Here is a 20329-nt window from a genome sequence, read left to right on the forward strand (position 1 = left end):
GATGATAATCTCAATCGTTGAGCCATTCATGGACCATCTTGATGTTGTCTATGCAAGGAATAGGTTGAAGACATAGACCATCTTTTCCTACACTGCCTAGTGACAAATCAGGTGTGGCATCAAATATATATTTCCCTTGATATCAAGATCAGATGGAATGGGAATCAACTCACAAATGTTTGGCAAACTTGGTGGAATTCAACAACATCACAAAAAATTAGAAATCTCCCCCTACTAGTCTACTAGGGTATTTGGCTGGTCAAGAATTGATCCATATTCTAGGACTCCCCCTTCCAATGGACAACGACTTGCAATCACATTGTCGCATTATATCACTTGATTCCTAAGGAATTGACATCAAAACCCACCCACGTCATTACACCTAAAGTAATTGATCATACCTTCCGATGGGCATATTTTGATGAATTGCACAAGACACTGGATGTGGGGGTGGAGTAGTACTATACTTAATGAAAATAAAATTTTATAAGCTCAAAATGGGATTAGGGAGGAGCACCAACAATTATTCTGAAGTCAACAGTCTAAGAAACCTTCTCATTTTTGCACTTGAAGAAAACTGCAACATGATTCAGATCTTTGGGGACTCAAAACTAGTTATCAATTGGATCAACTCTGCATCCCATTGTCATGTGCACACACTTAGGGGATTATTGGATGAAGTCATCACACTAAAATCACATTTAGATTTTATTGTATGCTCACACACACACACACACACATAGGGAAAGGAATACGATATCTAACGTTCTTTCCAAGGAGGTCGCGCAACAACACAGGGGGATGTGGATAATTCATGAACACTGAGATTAGGATATTTATCAGTTCTTCCATCGGCCTTTCATCGAACAAGATGGGGGAGTTCCTAAATGATCTGCCATGATCATTCAACGGTTTATAACATTTTTGATATCTATTGAACTATATGACTGGTTTATGATGTTTTATATATATATCTATATATATCTATGTCTTTTATGTATATATTATGCACCTATTTGAACATGGCACTAGATAGATGGTTTGGTCCATCACTGATATTTTTCATATCCTTTATGCAGATGATACAACATGTAATTTTCTTTTTGATAATGGAAATTATGATTTTTTCTTGGGAAAAAAAAGAGTAATGTCAAGATGTCCACATGGCCACTGAAACACATGTACAAAAGCTCAACACTGTTGTTCTATTTGCTCACCTTCCAACAAGGAAACCTTGCTCTTGTTTATGACACAGATAATGAAAAGGTTGGTTTAGGGAAATTAGAACCTCTATGGTATGACCGATTTAAAAATGACCTTTATAAAAGTGGTCCCTATGAGTTAGTTAATTATGAAAGAAATTCTATTACAAAGTTTGTTAACCAACTTTACTTGCTAAAATTTTATTCTTAAACAAAGAAATTTGAACGATGATAACTAATATATAGTCCTTTAATTTTTGTTTATTTGCATTCTTTAGCTCACTCCTAATCACCCTTCATTCTTGATTGTTAAATATTACCAATACCCCACTTGTATGGGATCCATAGATTCGACTAACCACCAAACATAGAATCTGGTTTATGTGACATGGGCACTTTACACACTTGCACTAATTGTTATATTTGAATGGAACTTGTATTAATGCCACTACTAATAAAAAAAACATAATACACTATTATCATAAGTGTGTTAATAAGTGCGCTATAGCCCTTCTGATTTGTTGCTTGATTATACATCTTGATTGCTAAATGTTACCAATACCTCACTTGTATGGGATCCATAGATTCGACTAACCACCAAACATAAAATCTTGTTTGTGTCACATAAGAACTTTACACACTTGCACTAATTGTTGTATTTGAATGGAACTTCTATTGGTCCCACTACTAATAAAAAAAACATGATACACTATTATCATAGGTTTGTTAATAAGTGATATAGCCCTTCTAATTTGTTGCTTGATTATACATCTTGATTGCTAAATGTTGCCAGTACCCCACTTGTATGGGATCCATAGATTCGACTAACCACCAAACATAAAATCTTGTTTATGTCACATAAGCACTTTACACACTTACACTAATTATTGTATTTGAATGAAACTTATATTGGTCTCACTACTAATAAAAAAACTACTAATAAAAAAACATGATACATTATTATCATAGGTTTGTTAATAAATACTATAGCCCTTCTAATTTGTTACTTACTTATACATCATAACTTATAATCTATCTTGTTTCAATTAAACAACATATACCATATTTAGAATCTTACCTTGAAAGAATTTGTTTACTCCCCATAAATACAAATCCCATCTTAACTTTATATCTCTATATATATATAAAATTCTTCACATTGATAAAAAAATATTTGAACTACATAGCTCTATAAAACAAACGAAACAAGCAATCCCATCATTTGAACCATCATTTGGCATATATGACATTACTTAAAAGCCAATATGATAATATATAGCAGGAATTAATTAATCGACGTTGATACAGAAAAAGGAATCAACGAATACGAAGTCCATTACATGAACATATGCTTTATGGAACATGGGGAGAGATGGTTGATTATGTATGGCCCCCCCATTTAACAAAAGATACAACTCGAATAGAGCAAGGTTATCGCCATCGAGGAACCATTTCTATTTATTGTTTGGGAAAAATATCGAAATGGACAAGGAAATCTCAATGAAGTTAAGTTGGATGGTAGGATATCATCCTTTTACTTTTTAATAAAGGAGTTGGTAATTTATTGGGATTATGCACGTGAGGTTTAGGATCAAAGTGAATTGGTTATCACTTAATAAATATTAAGGTTATCGCTATAATTTATATTACTAAGTTAAAAGTGAATATAGTTGGTAAGGAATACATATAATAAAAAATGAGAAATATGGAACATTTAGTCATTATAATACCATGTATTTTGTTTAGATGTAATCATATTTTTATATTAAATATTCACTTGTATTTTTGTTGTAAGTATTTTTTTAACTAATTGATGTGGTTATTAATCTTATAATATAAGAATATTAATTATATTTCACTATATAGATATGGTTGCATTATGAGTCTTTATATATGAATTTCATGAAGAAATTTCTTCAATTGCTTTTATATGGTCCCTAGCATTTTCTATATCTCACTCCTTTTTATTATTGTTACTAGCCCTAGTTTGGCCTCCTCCCCAGCACCTCATAGTTAGTGTAGGTTCTTGGGGAGTTGATCCTCCACCCCAACTTCTATAAAATAAACTAAAACATTTAATTTTTGATATGATAAAAAAAATTATATACACAGAAAACCTAAAATTGAAAACATTCAACAAACATAATTTATTTTACTTATAACCCCACTCTATGGCAGGCATAAATTTATGTCTCCTTGAAAGTCTATACTAGAGTAATGATAGTTGTTAGTGACGATTAGTTTCTACCCAATATAGAAAATATCATTAAAAACTCATCCTACCATGCCACTTCATAGGCAATACATCAAGACCATCTATACAATTTTGTTAGGCTCATGTCTCCCTATTATTCACTCCCTTACATGAAAATGGATGGAAGGCAGATATATACTTATACTTAAATGTTATTCCCATAATTGAATTATTGGGCAATCCTAGTGTTACACGTTGTAAGTTGTTGATGCACATGAAATAGTAATGCATTATTTTAGTCAAATATCTCGCCACTCATGCACTACTTTAGTAGTTATAGAAGACCCCACAAGATCATATGTGGTGTTTTTTTTTTAATGAACTACTTTCACATTCATGACATGGATATATTTGCAAATAAATCATTCTTTTCGAAAGAAAATCCATCATTTTTTTTAATTTTTCATGCTAATTTTTACAAGGATACACCCTAAGGGTTTAGAGACAAATGAAGAGTTCTTTTCAAAATACAAGTCAATTTTTCTCGATACAAATGTCTTTAAATGCATTTCTTGAAAGCTTGAGCCAAAATGTATTTCGAGATAGAGATAAATAAATAAGAGTTGTAATTTTTAGTTAAATAATAGATCTAAGTCTTTTTGCACCTATCATTTATCCCCTTTTTTTCTTCACCATTTTTTTTCTTTTAGTATGCATTGTACTCCATGTTCAATTTGAGGAATTTTAATTATCATTTACACAATGAAACCACCATATATGGCATATGCGGTCACACCCTTCTTTTTAATGCACTCAATAATGTATTTGACATATTCTACCAAATCAAATAAGTATTTCTAGAGTAAAAATGTGTGTTCTTCTTGAAACGTTAGAGGTTTCAGGTGAACGCTTCACCCATCATCAAGAACATAAAGTTGAGTTGAAAAATGAGAAGAACGAGACCAAAGATAAATAAGGTAATATGAGGGTAAACGTTGAGGATGAGAGTGAATTAATGAAAGAATTAAGAAGAGAAATAAAGAATATTAACAAGGAGAAAAAAAAAATTAGGGTAACATGTCCTATATGTCCTATAAGAACACATAAAATAAATTTATTTAAAATGATTAATAATTATAATTATAATTAATCATAATATATTATTATATTATATATGATTCAATGTTAAAGGGATAAATTCAAGTGATATAAAGTGATGAAATGATATAATTACAAAACAAATCATTAATTATTAAACTATCAATTATAAATGATTAAATAATAAATATTAAAGATGTGGATTAATTTAAGGGTAAGTAAACTAGTTTTAATTTGAAAAGGGGTAATAATGATAATGAATTTTTTTTATTAAAAAGGGGTAATAATAATAATGATTTTTATTATTATTAAAAAGCGGTAATCATGATAATAATTTTTTTTTATGAGAAAGGCATTACTTATGAATAAAATTAAAAATTAAAAATTAAAACCTAAAAAAATGGATTTAAATTAGAATGGGGGCTAATAATAAGAAGAAAGTGGGGAAAAAATGAAACAAGACAAGGCCAGGGGGAGAATAAGATTAAGAAATAAGGGAGGGAATAAGAATTATGTTAATCACATGGTATGAATTATATTAAAAGAAGGGGGGAGAGGCGGGCTTAAGAAATATTTTAAACAAAGATAAAGACAACTAAGGTTAGAGGGCACAAGGAAAAAGAATAAGGAAAACTAGGGCCTAGAAGAGAGAAGATGGAATATATGTTTCTATGAATTGCTAAGCTTATATCCATTGTCCTGGTTGAAGTTGTTGGGATTCTTCTCAATTTCAAAGGCTTCCCTAATGATTTTGGTGGAGTAGAAGGGGTTAGGGGCCAAAATCTTGTCTTTGTCAAAGCAAATTAAATGCCTGGTATTATGAAAGTGCTTTGTGATAACATACTTAGATATGTAATTGTGGAAATGGTTAGTTATATGCTCCTTGAGTCGGCTTTAAAATACCTTCCAATTTGACCTATGTAAACCTTTCCATGAAAGCAAGAGATATGATAGAATCCTAAGCTTAAGCATAAAGTCAACTTTATCTTTAAACTTAACCCAAAAAATTAGTAATAAAAAAACTCAAATTTAATTTTCATAACTTGATATAACCCTTAAACTTAACTAACAAAACTAATAATACTAAAAACAATATTAAATTTTTTTATTTATTTTTTTGATTTACTAATATTATCACCTTCAAACCACCATTCCTATATTTTAAAATATATTTTATTTTTAAAATATAATAAACAAAAACTTCACTATCTTTATCATTATTATTATTACTGCTAAAAAATAATCTCGAACAAAATTAGAAAACTCTTATTACTCCTCAACATGAGTATACAGATGACATGTAAACTGATAGGCAACTTTTATTATAAGAGAAATAAATATATAAAATATATACTAGACAAAAACAATTAATATCTCGAAGTATGACAAACCTTGGATTCCAACTAAAAAACAAAATACGAATTCCCAAGAAAATGAAATTTCATTATACTACATCGGGGTTAACATTCATTATGAATGTTAACGATGAATCTATTTTATATATTAATATAACTACTATTCTTTCGGTAACCAAAAAAATCGACTTACTATTTTATTTTATTAAAATAAATATTTAGATATTCGTAAATTATATTTATATATATATATATATATATATATTTCAAAAATACTTAATTTGTAATTTTGGTATAAAGACACTAAGGTCTGGTTAAATTATTGGGAGATTGACGAGAATGTTGTATTGCAAAACATTAATAACATTAAAAATATTGTTACTTCTAAGTTCAAAGAAAAATGTGGTGTGAGAAAGATTTAGCAGTGAAAAGAAAATTAAGATATTATAAGGAGGTCATCAACCCCACCCTAGAAGATCAAAAGTAGCTCTCTGTTTTAACTAGCTCAAAGAAGAAAATTAATATAGCCAAGAGTAGAACGAACTCTCATGAGCTCTATAGTGAAACGGGTAGTTGGGCAGTTCCTAAAACACCATGGATGGAAAGGATCTGCTATCTCTGTGAGAATATGAACATCGAGGATGAAAATCACTTCCTCTTAGAGTGCCCCACGTACAACCATTCATAATCTTTGTTGCAATACTAACCTTCCTAGCCTTTTACGATGTCAAAATTATAGTGCTTTTTGAGCATAGGAATAAAATCTTAAATCAAATTAAATAATTAGTTTCTTTAGGTCCAATAGACCAAAGTTTGATCTAAGTGGACGTTAACCACCACCACCATCATCATCATCATATAAGATAACCAAAGATAATGATCTTTAATCAATTTCACAAAATTTATTATGAAAAAGAGCAAGAAAATGTATATTTTGAGTTGAAGCTTTAAGAGCTAGGGCTTTAATCTTCATAGAACAATTTGAAAATAATATCTAGAAAACATAGGGACACAAACATCCAACTTCAATGTAATTAATAAAATTTAGAGAAAAACATTGAAAACGAACCTAAGTAGTAGTGTTAAGTGCATACAAAAGTTTTTTTTCCTGTTTAGAATAAAATATATAGCTGAAGATAAAAATGAAAACATATTACTGAGAATAAGTAATTTATCAATGGCCACTATTAAATTTTAGCAAACCAATTATCCAATAGTAAACATATACAACCCAATAATAAATATATACAACTCCACACATTTAATACTTATTAACAAACTACATATTTATTAGCAAAACATCCTAACAATTATTAATGAATTAAAATTATAAACCTACTAACCATTATTAATGAATTAAAATTATGACTTCAATACCTCTCGTCGCGATTACCCATTGCCTCAAACATGTGTGAGGGGAAGTTGTCTCATCGAATTCATTGCTATGTCTTGGTTTATGAGGTTGCATGGGAAGGACACATCGTTTGATATGAATCATGTACTTGTCTTTAAATTAATAGAGGAGGTTGCCATTTTCAGTTTTTGAAGTCTTCCATTGATAAAATAATTTTGTTAATTAAAATCTCTCTGATGTCTTTCTTAAACATTGATTGAATAATTTTAACTATTGATTGAATAATTTTGTTAAAATCATTCCCAAAGACATTGAATAGCATTCTTCACCCCCAGTCCATGGCGACTTTCTTGACCATTAACGGGACAATTTTGCTAAAACCTCTTCCAAAACGTTGGATCTTCCTCAACCCCAAGCATATGGCAATTCAGTTTTTCCTCTGGGATAGTGAGTCTCTCACTATGTCTAATATTTTAAATGAATATTAATATATATAATATATTTATATTCAATCTGTTTATTCTCATTTTTATTATATGGGCTATTTATATACATATTTGTGTACATAGAGTGGTAAGATGTTCTACAATCTAATTTAGAGTTCAAAATAAATAAGTTTAAATTTATCTTAAATCATATCATAACTTTTAATTTTAAAAATAAATGAACGTAAATCCATTTTAAATTGAAATTTATCCTAAATTTATTTAGCAATTAAAAAATCAAATTATTTAACAATTTAATATAAAAGATTAATACATTATATAAAATTAAATGATAAAAAATCTACACCATTAGAAAATCTAATTAAAAGATATAATTCTAAATGATAAAAAATCTACTGATTTAAAGATAAAAATTTTAAATAAAATTAATATATTATATAATAAAAATTATCCAATAATTATTTTTATCTTTTAAATTAAATAATAATAAAAAACTATTATATTTTTAAAAATGTAAGTACTTAATTTATCAGATAAAATGGAAAGAAAAAATCACAACACAACTTTCAACTAATTTATAAGAATAAAAAATCATAACACAACTTTCAATTGGAATCGATTAACTTCATTTTCAATTAAAATGTACAAATATCTTAACACAATCTTCAATGGACGCTAAATTATACTTGTGACCTTAATTTTTAAATAAAATTTGCGGGATAACCTTTGTTTTCTATAAAAAAGAATTAAACAATAGTATGATAGTATTTCCCAACATGAAGAATCAAACAATTACAGAAAAATAAGGTGAAGTATAATTATGACGTTAATTTAAAATAAAAAATAAAAAAAATTGCGAGATGACCTTAGTTTTCTACCAAAAAGAAAATTATGACAGCATGAAGAATCAATCAAACAATTACAGCAAAATAAAAATGACGAAAACTTGAAAAATTCCGTGGAGAAGCATTATCTGTGAATGCACCACCTCGCTTTCCCATATAATACAAATCCCATCTTAAATTTAAATATATATATATATATATAAAATACTTCACATTGATAAAAAATATTTGAACTACATAGCTATATAAAACAAACGAAACAAGCAATCCCATCATTTGAACAATCATTTGGCATATATGACATTACTTAAAAGCAAATATGTTTTGTTAGTTAACCCAAATATATAACAGGTTAATTAATCGACGTTGATACAAAAAAGGAATCAACGAATACGAAGTCCACTACATGAACATATGCTTATGGAACATGGGGAGAGATGGTTGATTATGTATGGGGCCCTCATTTAACAAAAGATACAACTCGAATAGAGCAAGGTTATCGCCATCGAGGAACCATTTCTATTTATTGTTTGGGAAAATTATCGAAATGGACAAGGAAATCTTAATGAAGTTAAGTTGGATGGAAGGATATCATCCTTTTTCTTTTTAATAAAGGAGTTGGTAATTTATTGGGATTATGCACGTGAGGTTTAGGATCAAAGTGAATTGGTTATCACTTAATAAATATTAAGGTTATCGCTATAATTTATATTACTAAGTTAAAAGTGAATATAGTTGGTAAGGAATACATATAATAAAAAATGAGAAATATGGAATATTTAGTCATTATAATACCATGTATTTTGTTTAGATGTAATCATATTTTTATATTAAATATTCACTTGTATTTTTGTTGTAAGTATTTTTTAACTAATTGATGTGGTCATTAATGTTATAATATAAGAATATTAATTATATTTCACTATATAGATATGGTTGCATTATGAGTCTTTATATATGAATTTCATGAAGAAATTTCTTCAATTGCTTTTATATGGTCCCTAGCATTTCCTATCTCACTCCTTTTTATTATTGTTACTAACCCTAGTTCGGCCTCCTCCCCAACACCTCATAGTTAGTGCAGGTTTTTGGGGAGTTGATCCTCCACCCCAACTTCTATAAAATAAACTAAAACATTTAAGTTTTGATATGATAAAAAAAATTTATATACATAGAAAACCTAAAATTGAAAACATTCAACAAACATAATTTATTTTACTTATAACCCCACTCTATGGCAAGCATAAATTTATGCCTCCATGAATGTCTATACTAGAGTAATGATAGTTGTTAATGACGATTAGTTTCTACCCGATATAGAAAATATCATTAAAAACTCATCTTACCATGCCACTTCATAGGCAATACATCGAGACCATCTATACAATTTTGTTAGGCTCATGTCTCCCTATTATTCACTCCCTTATATGAAAATGGATGGAAGACAGACATATACTTATATTTAAATGTTATTGCCATAATTGAATTATTGGGCAATCCTAGTGTTACACGTTGTAAGTTGTTGATGCACATGAAATAGTAATGCATTACTTTAGTCAAATATCTCGCCACTCATGCACTACTTTAGTAGTTATAGAAGACCCCACAAGATCATATGTGGTGTTTTTTTCTAATGAACTACTTTCACATTCATGACATGGATATATTTGCAAATAAATCATTCTTTTCGAAAGAAAATCCATCATTTTTTTAGTTTTTCATGCTAATTTGTACAAGGATACACCCCTAAGGGTTTAGGGACAAAGGAAGAGTTTTTATCAAAATACAAGTCAATTTTTCTCGATACAAATGTCTTTAAATGCATTTCTTGAAAGCTTGAGCCAAGATGTATTTCGAGATAGCAATAAATAAATAAGAGTTATAATTTTTAGTTAAATAGTAGATCTAAGTCTTTTTGCACCTATCATTCATCTCCCTTTTTTCTTCACCACTTTTTTTCTTTTAGTATGCATTGTACTCCATGTTCAATTTGAGGAATTTTAATTATCATTTACACAATGAAACCACCATATATGGCATATGCGGTCACACCCTTCTTCTTAATGCACTCAATAATGTATTTGACATATTCTACCAAATCAAATAAGTATTTCTAGAGTAAAAATGTGTGTTCTTCTTGAAACGTTAGAGGTTTCAGGTGAACGCTTCACCCATCATCAGGAACATAAAGTGAGTTGAAAAATGAGAAGAACGAGACCAAAGATAAATAAGGTAATATGAGGGTAAACGTTGAGGATGAGAGTGAATTAATGAAAGAATTAAGAAGAGAAATAAAGAATGTTAACAAGGAGAAAAAAAATTAGGGTAACATGTCCTATATGTCCTATAAGAACACATAAAATAAATTTATTTAAAATTATTAATAATTATAATTATAATATATTATTATATGATATATGATTCAATGTTAAAGGGATAAATTCAAGTGATATAAAGTGATGAAATGATATAATTACAAAACAAATCATTAATTATTAAACTATCAATTATAAATGATTAAATAATAAATATTAAAGATGTGGATTAATTTAAGGGTAAGTAAACTAGTTTTAATTAGAAAAAGGGTAATAATGATAATGAACTTTTTTTTATTAAAAAGGGGTAATAATGATAATGAATTTTTTATTATTAAAAAGCGGTAATTATGATAATAATTTTTTTTTATGAGAAAGGCGTTACTCATGAATAAAATTAAAAATTAAAAATTAAAACCTAAAAAAATGGATTTAAATTAGAAGGGGGGTTAATAATAATAAGAAGAAAGTGGGGAAAAAATGAAACAAGACAAAGCGAGGGGCGGAATAAGATTAAGAAACAAGGGAGGGAATAAGAATTATGTTAATCACATGGTATGAATTATATTAAATGAAGGGGGGAGAGGCAGGCTTAAGAAATATTTTAAACAAAGATAAAGACAACTAAGGTTAGAGGGCACAAGGAAAAAGAATAAGGAAAACTAGGGCCTAGAAGAGAGAAGATGGAATATAGGTTTCTATGAACTGCTAAGCTTATATCCATCGTCCTGGTTGAAGTTGTTGGGATTCTTCTCAATTTCAAAGGCTTCCCTAATGATTTTGGTGGAGTAGAAGGGGTTAGGGGCCAAAATCTTGGCTCTGTCAAAGCAAATTAAATGCTTGGTATTAGGAAAGTGCTTTGTAATAACATACTTAGATATGTGATTGTGGAAACGGTTAGTTATGTGCTCCTTGAGTTGGCTTTAAAATACCTTCCAATTTGACCTATGTAAACCTTTCCCTGGCTAAGCATAAAGTCAACTTTATCTTTCGCTCATCTTAATTCTAAAACTTAACCCAAAAAAATAGTGATAAAAAAATTCAAATTTAGTTTTCATAACTCGATATAACCCTTAAACTTAACTAACAAAACTAATAATACTTGAAAAAAAATAATTAAAAAAACAATATTAAATTCTTTTATTTATTTTTCAATTTATTAATATTATCACCTTCAAACCACTTTCCTATATTTTAAAATAGATTTTACTTTTTAAAATATAATAAACGAAAACTTCACTATTATTATCATTATTATTACTACCGAAAAGTAATCTCAACAAAATTAGAAAACACTTGTTACTCCTTAGCATGAGTATACAAATGACATGTAAACAGATAAACAACCTTTATTATAAGAGAAATAAATATATAAAATATATCCTGGACAAAAACAATTAATATCTCGAAGTATGACAAACCTTAGATTCCAACTAAAAAACAAAATACGAATTCCCAAGAAAATGAAATTTCATTATACTACAGCGGGGTGCTTATGAATGTTAACGATGAATCTATTTTATATATTAATATAACTACTATTCTTTCGGTAACCAAAAAAATCGACGTAATATTTTATTTTATTAAAATAAATATCTAGATATTCATAAATTATATATATATATTTCAAAAATACTTAATTTGTAATTTTGGTATAAAGACACTAAAGTCTGGTTAAATCATTAAGAGATTGACAAGAATGTTGTATTGCAAAACATTAATACCATTAAAAATATTGTTACTTCTAAGTTCAAAGAAAAATGTGGTGTGAGAAAGATTTAGCAGCTAAAAGAAAATTAAGATATTATAAGGAGGTCATCAACCCCACCCTAGAAGATCAAAAGTAGCTCTCTGTTTTAACTAGCTCAAAGAAGAAAATTGATATAACCAAGATTAGAACAAACTCTCATGAGCTCTATAGTGAAACGGGTAGTTGGGCAGTTCCTAAAACCCTATGGATGGAAAGGATCTGCTATCTCTGTGAGAATATGAACATCGAGGATGAAAATCACTTCCTGTTAGAGTGCCCAGCCTAAGCCATATTAGATCTCAGTTTCATAATCTTTGTTGCAATACTAACCTTCCTAGCCTTTTACGATGTCAAAATTATAGTGAGCTCGGGAGGTTTCTCTCCAAGCTTTTTGAGCATAGGAATAAAATCTTAAATCAAACTAAATAATTAGTTTCTTTAGGTCCGATAAACCAAAGTTTGGTCTAAGTGGACATTAACCACCACCACCACCACCACCACCATCATCATATAAGATAACCGAAAATAATGATCTTTAATCAATTTCACAATATTTATAATGAAAAAAAGCAAAAAAATGTATACACTGAGTTGAAGCTTTAAGGGCTAGGGCTTTAATCTTCATAGAACAATTTGAAAATAATATCTAGAAAACATAGGGACACAAACATCCAACTTCAATGTAATTAATAAAATTCAGAGAAAAACATTGAAAACAAACCTAAGTAGTGACGTTAAGTGCATACAAAGGTTTTTTTTTCCTGCTTGAATTAAAATATATAGCTGAAAATAAATAGAAAACATATAACTGAAAATAAATAATCTATCGGTGGACATTACATAAACGGGATTGTATATATCTCATTATTAAATTTTAACGAACCAGTTATCCAATAATAAACATATACAACCCAATAATAAACATATACAACTCAATAATAAACATATACAACTCCACACATTTAATACTTTTTAACCAACAACATAATTATTACCAAAACATCGTAACAATTATTAATGAATTAAAATTATAAACATACTAACCATTATTAATGAATTAAAATTATGACTTCAATACCTCTCGTCCCGATTCCCCATTGCCTCAAACATGTGCGAGGGGAAGTTGTCTCATCGAATTCATTGCTATGTCTTGGTTTATGAGGTTGCATGGGAAGGACACATCGTTTGATATGAATCATGTACTTGTCTTTAAATTAATAGAGGAGGTTGCCATTTTCAGTTTTTGAAGTCTTCATAAAATAATTTTGTCAATTAAAATCTCTCTGATGTCTTTCTTAACTATTGATTGAATAATTTTGTTAAAATCATTCCCAAAGACATTGAATAGCATTCTTCACCCCCAGTCCATGGCGACTTTCTTGACCATTAACTGGACAATTTTGCTAAAACCTCTTCCAAAACGTTGGACCTTCCTCAACCCCAAGCATATGGCAATTCAGTTTTTCCTCTGGGATAGTGAGTCTCTCACTATGTCTAATATTTTAAATGGATATTAATGTACATAATATATTTATATTTAATCTGTTTATTCTCATTTTTATTATATGATTTATTTATATACATATTTTTGTATATAGAGTAGTAAGATGTTCTACAATCTAGTATAGATAGATATTGTTCAATAAAATTATATTAAAAAATTTAAAAAATATTTACATTAAATTTTTTTAACAATATATATAAATTGGATTTAAATTTAGAATTCAAAATAAATAAGTTTAAATCTATCTTAAATTATATCATAATTTTTAATTTTAAAAATAAATGAGCGTTACATCCATCTTAAATTGAAATTTATCCTAAATTTATTTAACATTTAAAATCAAATTATTTAATAATTTAATATAAAAGATTAATACATTATATAAAATTAAATGATAGAAAATCTACACCATTAAAAAATCTAATTAAAAGATATAATTCTAAATGATAAAAAATCTACTAATTTAAAGATAAATTTTTTAAATAAAATTAATATATTATATGGAATTAATAATTAAAAATAATCCAATAATTATTTTTCTCCTTTAAATTAAATAATAATAAAAAACTATTATATTTTTAAAAATGTAAGTACTTAATTTATCAGATAAAATGGAAAGAAAAAATCACAACACAACTTTCAACTAATTTATCAGATTAAAAAATCATAACACAACTTTCAATTGGAATTGATTAACTTCATTTTCAATTAAAATGTACAGATATCTTTAACACAACCTTTAATGGACACTAAATTATACTTGTGACCTTAATTTTTAAATAAAATTTGCGGGATAACCTTTGTTTTCTATAAAAAAGAATTAAACAATAGTATGATAGTATTTCCCAACATGAAGAATCAAACAATTACAGAAAAATAAGGTAAAGTATAATTATGACGTTAATTTAAAAATAAAAAATAAAAAAATAAAAAAAATTGCGAGATGACCTTGGTTTTCTACCAAAAAGAAAATTATGACAGCATGAAGAATCAATTCAACAATTACAGCAAAATAAAAATGCCGAAAACTTGAAAAATTCCGTGGAGAAGCATTATCTGTGAATGCACCACCTCGCTTTCAACCTTGTCTGAAACAAATTCAAATCACCACATATATTGCAAACATGCTTACATTTTGCTGTTTGATTTTGTAGTATTGCAAACATGCTTACATTTTGCTGTTTATGTTGCAGATGCCTATATTGTAATTCAATTCACAGTGTTAGTACAGGAAAAAAATTAATTTATCTGAGCCATTAACTTGTTGAATACACTGCAACTCATTTTGGGAAGAAAACTGATTAGAGCTGCTATCAATTTCAGACGAGAAAGACTGCATCTCAATACAATGAATGATAATTAAGAAAGAAAAACTGATTACAGCTGCTACTAATTTCAGACGAGAAAGACTGCATCTCAATACAATGAATGATAATTAATGAATAAATAGTTCGAGTGAATGGCAACACAGAAAAATTCAGCAACAGTCCTGAGAATACATATGTACTCCTCTTCAATACCACTCCGATGAAAGTGTGGCATCTGAATCTTGGAAAAATAGTGAATGGAAGACAGTGAGAAACAGATCTAGGCCATGAACATGACAAGGATCGAAGCAGCAACAAGTGTCTGCCAAATGCCTGCTACGAAGCTCTTCATTCCGCCATTCTGTAATCACAAAACGAAGAAACGAAGCAAATGATTTTCTTTGTTTAAAACAGGGCCATGCAATTTTAAACAAGATTGCTTATTATTTAAAATGTATAGATAAATTTAGCATTCTGAAATAATTTTTTTTGAAGAATCGAAATGTTAGAGATTAAATAACTTAAATCTATGATTCTAAATAACAGTAACAGAGAACAAAACCAGATAGCTAAACCATTTCATCTATTAGGCTACAGATGTGAATGGATGTGAGTTGTAACAGAGAGCAAAGTGAGAGATTACCCACCGGTGAATCGGGTGAAAGCGCGGGGACAGCCAAATCCTCTGAAGATGAGGGCTCTGGAGAAAGGGGAGGTGCAGGAGGGCTCTTAACAGGGGCCGGGGCGGGAGCATGATGATGATGATGGTGTTTCTGGCCTTTCTTGGTGTGTTTGGGCTTCTTCTTCTTGTGCTTATGCTTTGCAGGGGCAGGTGCTGGAGTTGGAGCCTCCTCTGTAGCAGGAGTGGGGGCTTCTACTGGCCTTTTGTGTTTGGGAGGAGCAGGGCCTGGGGCTTCCACAGGTGAGGTTGCTGGAGAAGGAGTTTCCGCGGGCCTTTTATGGTGGGGAGGGGCAGGGGACGGAGCTTCTGTGGGTTTTTTGTGCTTCGGAGGTGCTGGAGCCGGAGCCTCTGGGGGTTTTTTGTGTTTCGGAGGAGAAGGAGCCGGAGCCGGAGCCTCTGGGGGCTTTTTGTGTTTCGGAGGAGAAGGAGCCGGGGCCGGAGCCTCTGGGGGCTTTTTGTGTTTCGGAGGAGCCGGGGACGGGGCCGGAGCCTCTGTGGGCTTTTTGTGTTTCGGAGGAGTCGGAGCTGGGGCCGGAGCCTCTGTGGGCTTTTTGTGTTTCGGAGGAACCGGTGCTGGCGGTGAATAAACAGGTGCGGCTGCAGACGGAGCTTTGGAAGGAACCAAAGCAGGGGACTTCTTGGATGGCCCGGCTTTCGGCGGCGCCGCGACGGGCGCTGCCGCAGGGGCCTTGGGACTCGGAGGGGTTTTGGGAGGTGACTTGGCAGGGGCTTCAGATGGTGGCGGCGGAGCAGAGGCGTGAGCTTTGGAAATGGGTGGCGCCTTTGGTTCTGCAGTGGGCGCTTCTGGTGTGGTCTTCGAGGGTTTAGGGCTGGCCACCGGTGTTACTGATTTTGTCGCGTTTTTAGCTGTTGCCAACGCGACCCGCACAATGCCAGTCTTTGTTGGTAAAACCCGGTCTCCCACCAGTACTCTGTCATGAGCTCTGCAACAAGTGGCTTGAATGCAGAACCAGAGAAGAATGCAGAAATACAATCTGTTCTTGAACCCCATTCTCGATCGACTGCAACCACAAGACACAGACAAGCATCAGATCCAAACTTAAAACCCCATCAAAATTATCTCCAAACTTAAATCCCCATCAAAATTATCTGCATTGCAATTGAAATAATGATATCTCTGTCTGCAAAGCTCAGAGATCTAGTTTACAATGCTAACACAGTCATATAAATTAAAGCTCAGTAACTTGAATCCCCGTCAAAATTATCTGCATTGCAATTGAAATAATGGTATCTCTGTCTGCAAAGCAGAGTCATATAAATTTAAGCTCAGGAACTTGAATCCCCATCAAAATTATCTGCATTGCAATTGAAATAATGATATCTCTGTCTGCAAAGCTCAGATCTACCTTAGAATACTGGCACGGCCATATAAGTTAAATGACTGATTAATCATCCTGCATACAATGACTGATTAATCATCCTGCATACAATAATTAGCTAGAATAATGAGCTAATTCTATCAGAAGCTCATCTCTAAAGCTACCTTAAAGCGACGGATAGTGGGGATCTGGAGCTAGAATAATGAGCTAATTCCATCAGAAGCCCATCTCTAAAGCTTACCTTAAAGTGACGGATAGTGGGGATCTGGTTAGACTTTAGGGGTTCTTTGCATAATAATGCCATGGACAGATCCAATTTCTTAAGAAAATGACAGAGAACAGTAGGAATACTGAATTACCTTCCTAAAATATAATGATGATGAAGAAAGGCTGGAAATTCTAGCGATTATATCGCCATCTGCTGCTGCCCCTCTGTCTCATTCTTCAGACCAATTGAGTCACTGAAGCCCGAATCTGGCAGGCCAAAACATGTGGCTCTGGAAATTATATATGCATTGATATGAACGATGAGACAGAAAAAAACAGCTGGGAATGATTTGTGTCACTGTTAGCAGCACTGTAAAGCAGAGAGTGAGAAAATGCCAGTAGAGTATTCCGCGTTTCAACTGCTCAGCAATGGAACCCGATGTATGAGGTACTTGTTCACATGGGCATAATTCATACGTATCGCCATCAGTGTTTGTGATGTCGGCAGGTGGTAACCCCACGTTAGATTTCATTTGCCTGATTTCTAATTAATTAAATCATAGACACCCTGCACATTCATTAGCAATTTGTAACGCGAGGGTTGGAAACATAAACTCGATAACTACATGCCTGTTGAAACTGAGGCATTGCATATGCTTACCCGTTGGGTGCCAGCTGGACATCATTTTCGAGAAGTATTTCACCTATAGTCAGAAAACTGCTCGTGCAAAAACTTTATTGTCAGTTTAATGCCATTGGTATGGAAGTAGGTTGGAGCAGGTGCATAATCAACGGTATGCAAAGTGAGAAAGTTGTCAGGTTAAATTTCAATCATTGTTGCATCATGACAAGGTTAACGAGTCCTCTACCGGAGGAATGGCTGGTCGGATGGTCAAGTGGTCGGAATTTGGGTAAAAAAATTTCAAAAAATCTTGTAGAGGTCTGTTCCAACAGTGTTTTTGATGGTGGAAATGGATTCGGCACCATCAAAAATGTCTAGGACACCTAAAATTTTAAAGTTTAACAACTATAACTTGGATTTACAAAATCCTTGCTGGATTTTCTTTAAATATGACCAGAATTTCCAAAACTTTCTGGGCAATTCCTCCAGCTAGTTAAACTACGTTGTAAAAAAATGTTTGAACGAAAGTTGTTATGGGATGGAAAGTAATGGTTGTAATATCCACACTGTCACAGAACATTTAATGGCATTGCAATATAGGTCATCAAATTTTAATTGTTTTAGAATTTAATGGCCTATTACCACACCCACAACGTTAAATGTTAAATAGCAAGTTAGATATTGGCTGCTCATTAGTAAAGGAGAGGAAGTGAGAAGGGACATGCATATGACGTGTTGATTTAGAATTTGAAGGCCTATATACCACATGCCAACATTAAGTAACAATGTGGATATTGACTCCCTATAAGCAAAAGACAGGAAGTGCGAAGAGGCATACATGTGAAGTGTTGCATACATGCGGCTAGTTTCAATGTGAGTTAAGAGTTAATGGATGATGGGAATGAAGTTATTAAATGAGAGAGAAGAATTAAGGAAGGGTGACAGTGGAATGAGAAAGAATTAAGGGAAGAGTTAATGAGGAAGTGAGAAGGCACACATATGAAGTGTTGTTTTAGAATTTAAAGGTCTATATATCACATGCCATAACATTAAGTAACAATGTGGATATTGACTCCTTATAAGTAAAGGAGAGGAAGTGCAAAGAGGCATACATGTGAAGTGTTGCATAGAGATAAAATGCATTAGGAGAGGAAGTGCGAAGAGGCAGTGAAGTGTTGGATAGAGATAAAATGTGTCAGTGAAGTGTTGGATAGAGATAAAATGTGTCAGTTTCAATGTGAGCTAAGAGTTAATGGATGGTGCAAATGAAGTTATTAAATGAGAGAGGAAGAGTGAAGTGTTGGATAGAGATAAAATGTGTTTGTTTCAATGTGAGCTAAGAGTTAATGGATGGTGGGAATGAAGTTATTAAATGAGAGAGGAAGAATTAAGGAAGGGTGACAGTGAAATTATTAAAAGTAAAAGAAATGTATGTAAGTAATTTGTAAAAAAATGGTAAAAGTAAAAGAAATGTATGTAAGTAATTTGTAAAAAAATGGTAAATGGCAATTGGAGAGTGACTTATAACGTATTTTAATAGTGTTTTTAAGGAGAGAAACAAGTTAGGAAAGGTAAACAATAAATACTTCTTAATATACAATGTTGGTATTTTTATGGAGTTTTCCTAGCTCCATATAATAGATTTAGTTTTTATGATTCATCTCCCCCAGTGGCCATGAACATACATTCACCTAGTAACATATATTATAGCTATCACAATTGAAGATTGATAGTTCAATGAAGAAATAGCACTTAAAATTTAGTTTTTATGATTCATCTCCCTTAGTGGCCATGAACATACATTCACCTCATAACATATATTATAGTTATCACAATTGAAGATTAACACTTCAATGAAGAAACAACACTTAGAATGAGTACCACACAAGGATATTTTGACTACACTAGAATTGGTAGGACATGGGAGATTTCACAAAATATCGGATGAGGGGGTGGTTGAGGCCTCTAAGAGGAAAATGTATCTAAAACTAAATCTTGTATGTAGAGCAAATTTAAACAAATGTTGGTAGCATCCCTATCTTGATCCTAGGTTGAAATGTGGCCATCTGTTTATAGATCCTAAATGTCTTCCAAATTCAAATGAATTT

At 31.2% G+C, this 20329-nt stretch overlaps 1 protein-coding gene across 3 annotated transcripts; it reads right to left on the reverse strand.

The window, feature by feature from the left end:
- Positions 1-15397: 15397 nt before the first annotated feature.
- Positions 15398-18026, reverse strand: LOC149258424 (uncharacterized). Of its 3 annotated transcripts, XM_089415342.1 has the most exons (4): positions 17557-17633; positions 17420-17467; positions 16018-17074; positions 15398-15731 (listed from the first exon to the last, which is right to left on the reverse strand). In XM_089415342.1, exons 1-4 carry the CDS (start codon positions 17607-17609, stop codon positions 15651-15653), a joined length of 1239 nt encoding a protein of 412 aa, XP_089271468.1. In that variant the 5' UTR covers positions 17610-17633; the 3' UTR covers positions 15398-15650. The 3 variants fall into 3 exon arrangements, with proteins under 3 accessions (XP_089271468.1, XP_089271474.1, XP_089271475.1); XM_089415348.1 differs by lacking the exons at positions 17420-17467; positions 17557-17633 and adding an exon at positions 17752-18026; XM_089415349.1 differs by lacking the exons at positions 17420-17467; positions 17557-17633 and adding an exon at positions 17634-17753.
- Positions 18027-20329: the final 2303 nt, after the last annotated feature.

Source organism: Pinus tabuliformis, chromosome 6 (assembly GCF_031772625.1).
Source record: "Pinus tabuliformis cultivar Carrire ecotype Pingquan chromosome 6, CPIR1, whole genome shotgun sequence".
In the NCBI taxonomy this organism is placed as follows: Eukaryota; Viridiplantae; Streptophyta; class Pinopsida; order Pinales; family Pinaceae; genus Pinus; species Pinus tabuliformis.

Excerpts from the sequence above, each read along its gene's own strand:
- LOC149258424 (XM_089415342.1), bottom strand. The coding sequence starts at position 17,609 with ATGGAATTAGCTCATTATTCTAGCTCCAGATCCCCACTATCCGTCGCT. Across the intron at positions 17,468-17,556 it reads CCACTATCCGTCGCTTTAAG|GATGATTAATCAGTCATTTA; the intron begins GTAGCTTTAGAG and ends CATTGTATGCAG. Across the intron at positions 15,732-16,017 it reads CGCTTTCACCCGATTCACCG|AATGGCGGAATGAAGAGCTT; the intron begins GTGGGTAATCTC and ends TTGTGATTACAG.